Here is a 14,979-nt window from a genome sequence, read left to right as displayed (position 1 = left end):
ATGTGTTTATAGATTTCAGTAAAACTGTATAGTATTATACTACAAGAACAACAGCAAACAAGACAGGCCAGCTGAAATGCTGCTCTAAGGTAAGCCAATTCACACTCAGCATGCCTGCTGGCTGCACTGTAAGCCTGGATAAGTTAAATTTACTTAAGTAATTTGAGACAATTAAGAGTTAATATAATTGTTGTTTTTGAGTTATATCCATTGCCTTGCACATACCCAGTCTTAATGTTTTTGGCCATACTTCTGCATGACATGCCTTCATGCCATTGGTGAAGAGTCAAATTTGGCACAACACCCACAATCAACTTCTTATAATTGTTCCAAAAGTCCGAACCATCACTGTAGGTGAACTGGACCATGGTTCAGTAGATCTAGAACAACACTACCGCCTTTGGTCTGATTATACTCTACTTTACTCTCTACGGCACATTATATATATCTATCTATATATATATATATATATATATATATATATATATATATATATATATATATATATATATATATATATATATATATGTGTGTGTGTGTGTGTGTATATATATATATATATATATATATATATACACTAGTGCATCCAAAAAATTTAATACGATTGAAAAACTACTTAACTTTAGTGATTCAGGTTAAAATGTGAAACTCATATATTAAATAACTGTATTACACACAGAGTGATCTATTTTAAGTTTTTATTTCTTTTATTGCTGATGATTATGGCTTACAGCCAATGAAAACCCAAAAAATCTTTGTCTCCGAAAATTTGAATATTATATAAGACCAATTGGTACTTTTGGCAGTGTGCCAAGTCCTGCTGGAAAATGAAAGCCGCATCTCCATAAAAGTTGTCAGCAGAAAAGTCTTCCTCCAGACTCTGGTCCCTTGATATACAAATGAAATGTAAAATGTACTGATGATCAGTGATGGTTTGGAGAGACATGTCATCTGCTGGTGTTGATCCACTGTGTTCTATCAAGTCTAAAGTCAGTGCAGTGTTTTCCCAGAAAATCTTACAGCACTTCATGCTTCCCTCTGCTGACAACTTTTATGAAGATGGAGATTTCATTTTCCAGCAGGCCCACTGGCCAAAAATACCAATTGGTCTAATATAATATAATAACTTTCTAAAAGAAACATAATCATCAACATTAAAATAAATATAAAATATAATATATGAGTTTCATAGCCTATATATGTATATATAGGCTAATCACGTAAATCTCTAATGCTGGAACTGAAGGCATTGCTTGGCTCTGCTTCCACAGTGATGCGCGTGATGCAGCTCTCTAATATGATTCAACATCTTCACTCTTCTTCACAGCCCCGCTCGCGGTGAATCAGTCAGTGCAGCAGCAGAGCAGAGGCTGGCCGTGTGCGTAATTACACAGACATGACCCTTCCTCCCCATCCTTTAACCCTCAGTCTCAGCCTGGCGCCCTCCCTTCTTCCTCCTCCCTCCTCTGGAGCAGGTATAGGAGCCCTTCCGCGCGCTCGTATCTCCGCCGGCACGAGCCCGCTTGGTTGCTTGCCTCTGTCCGCTATTGCGCATGATACTGCGGCTCGCCCCGCCACCGCGCGCGCTCCAACTCACCTTGGAGCGAGCGTTTTTGACTCACGGAGTGACGAGACGCGCGCCAATGAGGGGCCGAGGCCCTCCCTCGCGCGGCCAATCAGCGCGGAGCGGGGGCGGAGCCGGCGCGTAAAGCCCTCAGCGCGCTTGGTTTCGCGCTGTGAGAGAGCCGAGGAGCCCCAGTCCGCCTGGCGCTGGCACTGGCAGGTGCTCCGTCTCTTCCAGAGAGAGAGAGAGAGAGAGAAAGGGAGTGAGGGAGAAAGAGAGAGAGAGAGAGTGTGTGAGAGAGCAAGTGGGTTAGAAAGACAGGGGGAGATAGAGAGAGAGAGTGAGAAAGAGAGAGCGAGAGGATGCGAAAGGAGAGACGGGGAGGGAAAGAAGGAAGGAAGGGAAGCGCTGGAGGAGAGAAAAGAGGAGAGAAAAGTGTGTGTAGGGCATGAAACCAGGGTACCTCGGCGGCTCAGAGCGCGTCTAACGTCCGCGAGGCTCGGCTATGAGCGGGTTACTGAAGGGGGCACTTTGAGATATGATGAGCTTTCTCACTGGTGGCCAATAGTACTATGATTTGGTATGTGGCCACTTTGATAGCAAGTGTATTCAGCACCCGAGGAACGGCTGCTCAAGGTGAGTTGAAGTGCAGTCTTGCTGTCTTTACGAGTTACGTGTTTTTGCTTTTGATTTAACCTTGAGTACTTCGTGTACTTTCAGTTTGCTGCTTCGACATTTCCATCTTCCATCAAGCTCGCTGTGTTAAAAACACTGTAAAACAGTCGTATTTCTGCCGTCTGGAGTTCTGGAGTGCGTAATTCTGTGCGTAATGCCTGCTGGACGACCCTGGATCTGATCTGTGATGCAGTGATGCATGCTATTGTTAATAGACTATGAATATATATTTATACAGCTCTGGAAAAATAATATAAAAATGAAAGAGCGCTTCAGTTTCTGTTCATCTCTTACGTTTCTCTGATTTGGCTATTTATAGGTATATGTTTGAGTTTCAGTAAAATTAACATTTTTGTTTTATTCTATAAACTCCAGACAACATTTCTCCCAAATTCCAAATCAAAATATTGTCATTTATAGCATTTATTTGCAGAAAATGAGAAATTACATTTTTAAAACATGCAAAGAAAATGCTCTTTAATCACAGTTTTCATGCATCTTGGCATGTTTTCCTCCACCAGTCTTACACACTGCTTTTGGACAACTATATGCCACTCCTGGTGCAAAAACTCAAGCAGTTCAGCTTGGTTTGATGGCTTGTGATCATCCATCAGCCCATCTTCCTTTGATTATATTCCAAAGGTTTTCAGTTTGGTAAAATTAAATAAACTCATCATTTTTTTTCCAGAGCTGTATATCTAATGGATGTTAAGCAATAATCTGTTCATGTGAAAGTGAAAGGAGGACAAGACATGAGTTCAAGTTCTTCAGCTGAATAAAGTGAAGTAAGAGAGAGAGATAGAGAGAGAGAGAGAATGATGTGTGTCATGCTTTGGGAACTATAACTAGCTAGCTGGTTGCTGTATGTGCTTCTCCTGCTGTGTTGTGCACTGTGCTGTGTGTGGACTATGTGGAACTAGTGGAACTGTGCTTTCTGCAGTGCTTACTGCACCTGTGCATCCTCTCTCTTACTGCACCTGTGTGTTGTTTTTAGCTCTTATGATATGATCTGATATTGCTTGAGTTATAGCGTTGAGAAAATAGAGTTTGACTATAGGTGTCTTTAGATGCATTGCTGTTCATAGAGGTATAACAGTAGTAGTTTGTAGTAGCACTGGTTTGATGCTACTAGCGGTGGTCGATATATCGTAAAATGATTGTATTATAATATTTTAAGACGATACATGGCGAGATATATGTTGTAATATAAAAAAAATATATATATATTTTTTTTACCAGAAGTCAGTGACCATGTATTCTGTGTATTTAAGATTGGAGTAAAATAAGTGATACATAAGGGCAGACATAGCCATAGACAAAGAATGAGAACTGTGTAGATTCTTTTGTTGCACCAAGCAGATAAAAGTTCTAACATTAAATGAAATGTGTTAAACATGCCTTACTCTCATATTCTAATGATGATGATGATATGATGAAACGATATATATATATATATATATATATATATATATATATATATATATATATATATATATATATCATATAGGCCTTTGATGACAGTACACAGACTCATGTAAATGCAGTAGAATCAGAAGCATCAGTAGATTCTGCTATTCCTGTTATTTAAATACTGTCCTATACTTTGGCTACATTGATTTGAATTCCAAATGTGCTTCACATCATCCAATTAAACAAGATTAATTATAGTTTTCACAATTAATTATGCTTTTACATTACTTATAGGTCGACTACTGATCTTACTATTATGTATAAGCACTGATGAGATCCACTCATTTTGTTTAGAAAAGTGTACTATGTATCACAATATAGAAAAAAACACACACAATATGATTAAATATTATATTCACTATTCATATTGTCCACCTATATATTATATAGATTACCTACATTATAAACATGCATAAAAAAACTCCTTAATGCATATAAAAAGATGCATTAAAAACTCCTTGCAGTCACTTTCACATACATTTATATTACTGGATGGAAAAGTGAGCGAGCTCCTGCTCAGGTCTTCCTTCAGCCTAAGATTGATCTGTTAACAGACTGGTAGTTCTTAGAAGAAGGCTCTGCAAGCCCAAGTAGACTAGTGGATGCTGCTGCTCTGCTGTGCTACTGGAAACCCAAGCAAAAAAAGGGATGCATCTCAATGCATTTACTGTATATGAATTGTTGGAAGCTGTATATGGTGCATGCATGGACTCACATAGCCCCGCAGTTTCATTAGTGTCCACCAGAGGGCTGAACATTGCAGGCAGGCAAGGACAAGCCATTAAATGCTCAAATGAATCTCTCACGTTTCAATTTGTAATTTGCTACCAGACATGCAGCATTCAAATCTGCTTACTTCTGAAGCTTCTCTCGCTGCGACTTCCTGTAACTGCGCTCGTTTCTTCTCATTTCTTCGAGCCCCTGTTAGCAGTCATCCCCTGCCTGAAGTGAGAGTGAGATTCTTATCTAAGGTGCTGTGAAGCTCATGTCGGCTCGTGTCTCTCTCTCAGTCTCTCAGAGTCTCAGAGTCTGTCACCTTGGCCATGTGGTGTGCTGCATATGCTCCACATCTTTCTCCTGAGTGACCCACAGACACTGAGTCCAGCTCCCTCCGTTCCTCTCTCCGTCCCTCTGCTCTAACGCTCGCTGCCGTCTCAAGCTGTCATCTGGCAAACACACATCTACTTTCACCAGCTATAACCCTGGCCCACTGCCAGAGCCGGCCTTTCTGCTTTGCTGCGTTTCTGCCCCGTTGACACAAACCTGACTCCGGCAGGGTTCTCGCTGCTTCCGAGCGCCATGAGCCGATGAAGGCGGTCAAGGTAAGGTCTGGTACGAAGGCTGCACTTGTTGAGGCCTCTCACTTCTTCCCTGAGGCAGCAGTGCGTCTTTAAGCGTGAGACGAGCATATGCACAAAAACGTCTGTCTCCTTTAAACTGATTATGACTAATCTGCATGCCCGAGTGGAGGCCGCTCTGGTGGAGATGCAGCACCCTGGCTCCAGTCTGCAAAGATAATGGGAGAGAATTGATATGGTGGCAGTGAATGGAGGTGGAATAGTGAATGGAAAATCAGGACAGATATAGAGAGTCGAGGTCAGTGGGGGCATCTGCTGAGGCATCTTCATATTGTGGACAGCCTGAGCTGAAGACGATGGTAGAAGATGCTGAGGGACAAGCTTGGGTGGTAGCTTGGGTGAGTTGGGAAGGCCAGAAGAAATGTCTTGCTAATGTTTAAGGTTCTTTGCAGTGGTCTGAGGAAGCCTTCGTTGGAAGATTCTTTGGCCCAGTCCAATTTCTTATTTGTACCCCTACCCCTTTTGAGTATCTCTCTTCCCCTGGTGGTTGATGTCCTCCATCTAAACAATGAAACAACCCCTTAAGAACCCATTTTCTTTGGGTCAAACATTTTAAAAAAATAATTGGCTACCCTGCCAATCTGTTGTGAAAGCAGAGGAGCTAGACTTTAGTTAAATGTAGGGCACTCTATCACTTCAAAAGTGATACTAATTTAGTATTGTCCACCCTTAATACTGTACTGTACCAGCGACAGAGAGTTGAGAGTTAGCTGTTTGCTAACTTCAAATTCCACCTTAAGCCATGCAAAGGCCTCAAAGGCCCATTTTCTCCCCAGTTTACACAGCCAATTACCCAACCCACTTATTCGGACTCTCCCTATCACTAGTGATGCCCCAACACCAGGAGGATTCACACTAGTACATGCCTCCTCCGACACATGTAAAGTCAGCCACCGACTCTTTTTCGAACTGCTACTGATGTAGTTAGCATTGCCGAGTAGCATCACAGCGCGCTCAGAGAAAAGGGCAGCGACTCGGTTCCAATACATCAGCTCACAGGCTTGGGAATTTCCATAACTAAATAAGTTGTGAGGTGTTATCTTGTGAGTGAGCTTGTACACTGGTCAGAATGTTTATGATATGTAGATGTGTATAGATGGCCATTTAAGCACTCAATTGCTGAAGTTACATTTGGAATTTAGCATTGAGTCACATGTGAACAGGGATTATTTCATAGAATGCATTTCCATACAGAGTGGACAGAACAGTGGGTGCTAATGATTGTGGCTGGTGACATCTGGCTCAAACTGTCCATGCAACTGTACGAAATCACCACTTAAAAATAAAGAGTTTCTTTGATTTACCAAATTGAAAACCTCTGGGATATAAACAAGAGGAAGATGGATGATCACAATCCATCCAACCAAGAGAACCTGCTTAAATTATTGCACCACGAGTGGCATAAATTTATCCAAAAGCAGTGTGTAAGACTGGTGGAGGAGAACATGCCAAGATGCATGAAAACCAGGGTTATTTCAACAAATATTGATTTCTGGCAGCGTCTGGCTCAAACTGTCTATGCAACTGTCCGAAATCACATCCATTTTCAATGCTGGAGTCCAAACACACATATCCCACAGGTCAGTACTGTGTTCTTAAGCTTCCACATGACTTAGAAAAGTCATGGGATGTGATGCTAGTTGCTGACCAGTGTTCAGCATTATTTCTAAGAGTAAAGAAAAGCAGCACAAATGTCTGCAGCAACTTTTATTACACTCCTGTTGGCTAATGGACATATTTTCCACATATCTTCATTTCCTCCAATCTGCTGGCTCTCTGATGCCTTACTTCTCTGTTCTCTGGCTGATTGATTATTGTGTGGGTTTTTTTCTCCCTCAGTGGATGAATTAAAATTGTGCATTGATGTAGAGAATGCAAGCCGTCTCATCAAATATGGCCGAGCTTCCAACACAAAGCACTGTACATATCACTGCTATTATCCTGTAGCGAGTTTTGTTGAAGATGGAATGTGCTCAAGGAGAAAATGGCTTAAAATGGGTGTATTCTACCTTACTGAATGGGTACCTTACTGACATTATAAATCATAACTACTTGATAAAGCAATATTTGAAATGTGCTATAGTAGGGCTTGCATGATATTGGAAAAAATTGGCATGGCAAATGTTCTTTTTTCAACAATATATATATCGCAATATTAAACAATGCAGGACCCATAACATCACCAGCCCTGCCCCCACCCACACACTGTGTCGCACCCGGACCAATCAAGAGCTGAGTCAGTCCTGAGCACTCAAAATCCAAGGAAAACAACAAAACAACAGTAATCGGCCCTTTAATCAGGCATTTAAATGGCTTTTTAAAAGGTCAATAAGAGCATTTTTCTGGGATTAAAAACGTGAATTCAGATGTAACTGGAAATATCTGCACAAAACTGTGCTGGACTGAGGTGCCCATGTGGATGGAGGACATGCTGTTACCTCGTGTTTACTCCTGCACCCAACCCCCTCTTCGCGCTTCTCAGGCAGCAGCAGCCTGTCACTTACACAGACACAGAGACAGCGCTATGTATCTACTTCTTGTGTCAAGAATCAAACAATTGCAACATGACGTGTTTGATTTGATTTCCTTAAGCGACATTGCACTTCCTGTGATGTGACTGTTGCGCAAGTGCACATGCTTAAACGATATAACGTGCAGCCCTATGCTGTAGTTATGATTTACAATATCAGGTTTTACCCATCTAACTCATTCACGGCGAGCGTTCCAGTCAGAAGATGGAATTTAGCTGACTGGCTGATTGAGTGGAAAGCTGTAGAAGAGTCGACTGACCACAATGGGGAAAACAGGCCAGACAAGGAATTTCCAAATGTATTTTGTTGGCTCTTATGTTTCACCAGTGGAGGGAAGGTTATAAATCTAAAGGAATAAATCTTAAGGTCACCATTTAAACAAATATTGTATTGGAGGAATGATTCGGCAAAAGCAAACACTGGTGCTACAAGGCTCATTGTACATTTGTCAATAGTCAATATTTAACATTTAAAAAGTGTAAGAATGCTGCACTGATTTGTGGAGTATGTGTGTTTAGCCTCCCACATTGAATGTGGATGAGATTTCTGTCGGGAGTTGCTTGTCTATTTGCATGGACAGTTTTGTCAGAAGCCGCCGGTCATGATCATCACCTCCCTCTAGGCCTGTCTCAATAAGATAATTTACTGTCCCAGAAATTATTGTGATAAATGATAATATTATAATTTTAAAGCGCCACTATAGAAAATGCTTTTTTTCCTGCTTCTGGGCTTCCCAAATAAGCTATAAGACAATGTGCCACAGTAATAATAGAGTAGCATGATAATACTATTACACCATTTTAACGTGAAATAACTTTTTATTTTTAAGAACAGACATTGGGCTTCCAATATAAAAATATGTTAATATCCTAAACAATTAAAACAGTAAAGTACAACCACAATGGGACTCTGTGGGTTCTGAGAAAACGGCACTCATTTGGCTTAAAGCCAAAATACTCCCACACCGGAGCCGTGGAACTTTAAAACAAAGATAAAACCCTAAATAACCAAATAACAGGAATTGTCTTGATATATTGTTATCATGGGAAATTTATCTCAAGAATATTGTATCCCCACAATATACAATATATTGCAAGACAATACTCTAGGATACTTCACAGCATCTGCTGAACTGCTTAAATTGTTGCACCAGGAGTAAAGGCATAAAGTTAGCCAAAAGCAGTAAGTAAGACTGGTGGAGGAGAACATGCCAAGATGCATGAAAACTGTGATTAAAAACCAGGGTTATTCCCTATTATTATAAATATTGATTTCTGAACTCTTAAAACTTTATGAATATGAACTTATTTTCTTTATATTATTTGAGGTCTGAAAGCTCCGCATCTTTTTTGTTATTTCATACATTTCTCATTTTCTGCAAATAAAAGCTCTAAATCTAAAGATGCACGAAAACTGTGATTAAAAAACAGGGTTATTCCACCAAATATTTCACCAAATGTTATTTCTACAAATAAATGCTCTAAATGACAATATTTTTATTTGGAATTTGGGAGAAATGCTGTCTGTAGTTTATAGAATAAAACAACAATGTTCATTTTACTCAAATATATACCTATAAATAGCAAAATCAGAGAAACTGATTCAGAAACTGAAGTGGTCTCTTATTTTTTTTCCAGAGCTGTATATGTGTCTGAAGAGTACTAATCTTTACAGAGGTAGACTTCAAGTCATGAGGGTTAAATTACTGGTGATAGGGGGAGTCTTAATGAGTGGGTGGAGTAATAGGCTTTTTAAATTGGGGAGAAAATGGGATATTTCATCTGGTTCAGCTGGATAATGAACAGCTCAGTTGAATCAGCTGTTAAAATGGAGAGATATGCTGTAGTTTGTGTAGGTGCAGTTCTCAAAACCAGAAGTTTAAGAGTTATTTTAAATACTTCTTATTACTCCTCTGTTCCACTGCCCATATTAACTGCTTTTGGAAGTCCTGTTTCATATGAGTGGTGAAAAGTTGCTCAGAGCACCTTTCGGCCCTGAGCTCTCTGGAAGGTGGAGAGAGAGAGAGAGCCTTATCTGTCTCTGTGCCGGGATTCCATTTCCCCACTCTCAGCACTTCAAAGGCCATTTCCTGTCTCTGATACACTTTCTCCTGAGCAGTCTGCCTCTAGTCTGCTGCCACAGCCTGGGAGAGGAGCATGTGTTCCAGAGAGCTCTCCCACAGGGGCCGGGTGCAGCTTAGGCTTATTTTCAATGAAGATATTAAACCTATAAAACTTTGTGTGATTTATCTCTAGAAGTTATATGGATCAGAGTTAAGAAATTAAGACGTTGAGGTGGAGGTTGATTTCTATTTAAAAAAAATTTTTTATTACTAACTTTTACTTTTGGCTTACTGTCAGTGTGTAGTCACTCCCTGAGTTGTGGTTTACATAATGCTTGGCTGCTTGGTTTTAGTGTTGTAGGCTGTAAGAGCTACCATTTGTTGTGTGACTTGACTGTGGCTGAAAATAAAAAAACAATAAGTCATAAGTGTTAGTCATGCTGTTTGATTAATAATACATATAATGTAGAGTAGGGGTGGGCGATATGGCTCTAAAATAATATCACGATATTACAGGGTATTTTTGCGATAACGATATACTTGGCGATATAGGAAAACAGAAAAAATAATTAATTCATTTCAGGAATATAGTATAAGAGTATAACAGCATAATCATAATGTGGCAAAATACATAATATAGCATAAAATAATATAATGCAGCAAATAATATTGCAGAATATTCAGTGCATGCATATAAACTGCAAACTAAAACAATTATACAATAAATACACCTAAAGCTTCACAGTAAATAAAAAGCTACTTTTAAGACAGAACATCTCTATTATCACGATATGGATTTTTAATATCATGATATTTCTGTGTCACGATATATTGTATACGATATAATATTGCCCACCCCTAATGTAGATTAAAAATTTCCAACTGAAATCATGTGAACATTACCAATATTTTAGGTAATTAGTTGTGAAATGTAATGATAAATGTTGTGTATAGTGTGTGACTCTCTAGACTTATCTTATTTCTTATAGTGTGTACCAGCTGTTCAATTTAGGTAATATTTACTCAAAATATGAGTTGTACTCAAACAAAGTGAGTTCTTTCTTACTGTTACTGTCCTGTTACCTCAGATTTATTAAGTAACTCCTATAGAGCACCTATACAGCACCGTTTATAACAATGCATGCACTTTTTGACTGTTCTAGATTAAACGTGGAAATTCAAAACTTGTATATGATTTTTCACGTTAGATTTTAAGCTTGTTACATAAAATAATATATATATATATACATATACAGCTCTGGAAGAAATTAGGAGAGCACTTCAGTCTCTGAATCAGTTTCTCTGTTTTTGCTGTTTATAGGTTTATGTTTGAGTAAAATGAACGTTGTTGTTTTATTCTATAAACTACAGACAACATTTTCCACAAATTCCAAATAAAAATATTGTCATTTAGAGCTTTTATTTGTAGAAATAACATTTGGTGAAATATTTGGTGGAATAACCCTGTTTTTTAATCACAGTTTGCATCTTGGCATGATCTCCTCCACCAGTCTTACACACTGCTTTTGGATAACTTTATGCCTTTACTCCTGGTGCAAAAATTCAAGCAGTTCAGCTTGGTTTGATGGCTTGTGATCATCCATCTTCCTCTTGATTATATTCCAGAGGTTTTCAATTTGGTAAAATCAAAGAGATTCATCATTTTTAAGTAGTCCCTTATTTTTTTTTTCCAGAGCTGTATTTTACCTTTATTATTGACACTTTTAGTAACAAGTCCTAGCACTCCATACTATACTTCATTCCATACTATCGGCAATTTCCCATACTTCTCTGTTGGAACTCCATTAGCTTGGTACTGATGGTTATTAGCAGGCCTGCTCTGGCCTACAGCTAGCGTGTCAGTCAACTGGTACAGTATGTGGGCCAACACTGACATATACACTCCTCCCCCTGCTGTATCCCCTCTGCTGTTATACTGCAGATCATCATCTTTCTTCCTCTGGCTAATAGTAGGAGGAGGAGGAACCAGTGGAAGTAAGACTAGAAGAAGATGTTCCATATATAGACACATTCACCGGGCCCTGTGTAACTTGGTTAATTATTCATGAAGTTGTGTGGGTGTAGTAGTTAAGGTCAGTGTGTTACTATTTCTGGCTCATCAACACATGAAAACACCACTCTTATATGTGTGAAAATGCCAGATGCCTGTTTTATAAATGTCTGCTCAGCACATTAATCCATCTGTGTGTTTCCTGCAGACATTACACTTGTGAAACATGCAGGTAACAGTGCACTAAACAGTGCTGCGCTAAATCAGATGTAGCTCTTGAAACAATAGAAATATTCTTACTGACAATAATGTCGGAGGAGTTGTTGGTTGATATTCAGTATCTAAGTTGTTACAGTATTAGAACAAGATGTTTAGAACAAGTTTATTAGGTAAAATCCGTCCTTCAAAAATGAACATGACGCGTGCGCACGGTGCAATACAAACAAAACCGCTAGGGGCAGAGTAGCCTCTAACCAGCATGTTTGCATCGTTCAAATCCAGAAGCCCTTTGCTGTGTTTACATTGTGTAAATCCTGAAGCCCTTTTTACGTTCTGCCCTCTAGTGGAAGCCTCCAGTTACATGCGTTGCACATAGGCTAGTATGTTCTTAGACAAATTCACATTGCAGCCGGTTCTCTACGCAAACGCATGGACAAGCAGCAAGTACTGTATGTACCCTTACCCTATACCCTTAAGGCCTCGGCATACTTCATGCGGAGATGATGTTCATGTGGCTTTAGCGAACAATGTGACGCAATTGCGGAGAAAACGATCAGCCGCGGGCGCCGCACAGGGGCTTCGGTCGCTGTGTCGTGCACATGGAAGCTGGGCGAACTCCACGGCCGAACACACAACGCAACAACGCCTGTGATTGGTCGTTAAAAAAAGAGGCGTGCCAAGAAAACAAAAATGGACGATTTCGAAGAGAGACTCGCTGAGCAGGTACAGCGTAACCGTTACCTTTATGATTGTTCATTGAAAGATACATACCGGAGCTTGTCTAGACAGAGCGTAATGGGTGATAGTTTTCCTGTAGTCATGAAACTTAACTTTACTAATGTCACAGCACCACCTGCAGTTGTGGAGCATATGAGAAAGGCAAAGCAAAGCCGCAGAAAGTATGCCAGCTCTAAAGCTCGCGAAAGTGCGCTTGACTTCTTGCAATGCTCACGAAATTCATTTAGCTGGAAGTATACCGAGGCCTTTAGTCTTCACCCTCCTGGTGTGTTGGGGCATCACCAGATAGGGGGAGTCCTAATGAGTGGGTTGGGCAATTGGCTGTGTAAAATTGCAGAGAAAATGGGAAAAAATTGATATTTATTTAAATAAATAAACAAAAAGAAGGTGGGCAATTAGCAGAAACCACCAACCTGCTTCTCTCAGTCCAGTGATGCGGCCTTGTTCTTGTTCCCTTTGTGATGGAACGCACCCCAGGGTCCTAATAAAAAGTGTCTCTCCAGAGAAAAGAACCTACTCACCTTGTGACCTTCCTGTATGGCTTAAATTATGTATCTGCCAGGCAGGGAGTGAAGAGGCTGGCTTTTGTCCAATGGGCTAAGAGATGACTCATTATGAAACTTCACATCTGGTTTAGTAGCGAGAAAAAACACTGAGCATAAAACCCTGTGTCTACAGTAGGGGTGTGTTAAAAAAAATCGATTATTCGATTTAAATCGATCCTCATTTGAATGATCCGATATCGATTTATATAAACCCGAGATCGATCTTTATAACTAGCCCCTTTTCCCCGTGTATGCGTAGCTTTAACGTCTCGCGTAGATCTCGCGAGACCATCCTTTTTTTCCGAGCAGCGCGCTCTGGCTGGGGTGATCAGTTAAGCATGGCTGAAGCAGGAGTGCAGGCGCCCAAGAACCTGAAGGCAGACGTGTGGTTGCATTTTGGATTCAGAAGCTATGGCGGTAGGGAAGAGCTGGATAAAAGCAAAGCTGTGTGTAAACTGTGCAACAAGGAGCTGAAATATTGTGGAAATACCACAAATCTGAGAAATCATCTAACGCGACACCATCCTGATACTCAGAAAACGGCAGAACCCACACAAACTCCACTAGAGAAAGCATTTGCGATGAAACTACCTTCAAGTTCTCCTCGTGCTAAAAAAATATCTGAAGCTCTGGTAACATTTATATGTAAGGATATACAGTTCATAAGTGAGTGTTCATAATATAAACTAATATTTTAATAATGAAATTGTGTTCCTTGTATAATTACATTTCATATTCAAACTACAATTTTTATGGTAACTGAAATTTCCCTAAATTAATCGATGTTGAATCGAGAATCGAATCGAATCGAAAATCGATTTGAAAATCGAATCGAGACCTTGTGAATCGGAATCGAATCGAACTGGGAAATCAGTGATGATACCCACCCCTAGTCTACAGTATGAGGAACACAGAGCTATTGATCGATTTGTTCACTGTATATTCACTGTGATATGCCTGATATGCACTGGTGAACCCCAGGGCTCTACTGGGAGATCATAGCAGTCATAGCAGTGAAGCATGGAGCCCTTCTCACCTTCCTGTTAAATTTCAGCTGTTATGTAGTGTTTACTTAGAAAACTGGCTCTTCTCTTGTTGTCTCTGGTGATCAAGATGACCTTTACAGACCTGCCACTTTTCTGACACTTATTAATTATTTTGAGCTCAAACATTGGAGCTTAAATAAAAAGCATCCCACCGTTGTTGTTTGATTTCCTATCAAGGATTGACAGCATGTAGAGGAGGCTAATATCTTTTGCTGACAGATTTCAGACTGCATGTTATTTACTATGGGCCCTATTGTACACCCTGCACAAGGTGCGTTGTGATACTCATCGCTATCTTACACCCCCGACAGCAGACATCTGTATCTGTTTTAAGCATGGGCTTAAAAATAATGTTTAAAATCATTGAGTCACTCAATGAGTCAGCTCAACCCAAATTGATTCACAGAAATCATGAGGTCATAGAACTGCTGTCCAAGTGAACATGCTGGTCAGTGCTATCATTATCATTCTAGTCCTTCTGTGCCCAAATGCCACATACTGGTACTTGGCATAAATGACCTAACATACTCTAAATATAGCTGGGTTGATCACTAACTATTAGAAAAGGTTAAAGAGACCCTCTGTTTCACGGTACTAAACTGAACTGATTTTTTTTTTTGTTATTTGGTTCAATATTTCTTTGACAAGATTAATATAGAGTTAATAGACAGGTATAAGAGTAGTGAGTAGTGATGCTGGAGGTGAGTAATGGAGGAGTGTGATGGTGGTGGAGTGGGCTGTGTGTGTGTGTGTGTGTGTG

The 14,979-nt window shown here is 39.9% G+C and overlaps 1 protein-coding gene across 5 annotated transcripts in view; it reads left to right on the top strand.

Moving 5' to 3' along the window:
* Positions 1 to 1,755: 1,755 nt before the first annotated feature.
* Positions 1,756 to 14,979, top strand: part of igsf9bb (immunoglobulin superfamily, member 9Bb) — a 204,558-nt gene continuing 191,334 nt past the window's right edge. For all 5 annotated transcript variants that reach the window (XM_022676039.2, XM_049466493.1, XM_049466492.1 and 2 more), the window contains exon 1: positions 1,756 to 2,200. In XM_022676039.2, coding sequence (XP_022531760.2) covers positions 2,137 to 2,200 — 64 coding nt within the window. In that variant the 5' untranslated portion in view covers positions 1,756 to 2,136. The remainder of the gene's footprint in view (positions 2,201 to 14,979) is intronic.

The sequence above is a fragment of the Astyanax mexicanus genome, chromosome 17 (assembly GCF_023375975.1).
Source record: "Astyanax mexicanus isolate ESR-SI-001 chromosome 17, AstMex3_surface, whole genome shotgun sequence".
Taxonomy (NCBI): Eukaryota; Metazoa; Chordata; class Actinopteri; order Characiformes; family Acestrorhamphidae; genus Astyanax; species Astyanax mexicanus.
The sequence above is the reverse complement of the archived record's forward strand: the minus strand, read 5'-3'. Positions and strand labels throughout refer to the sequence as shown.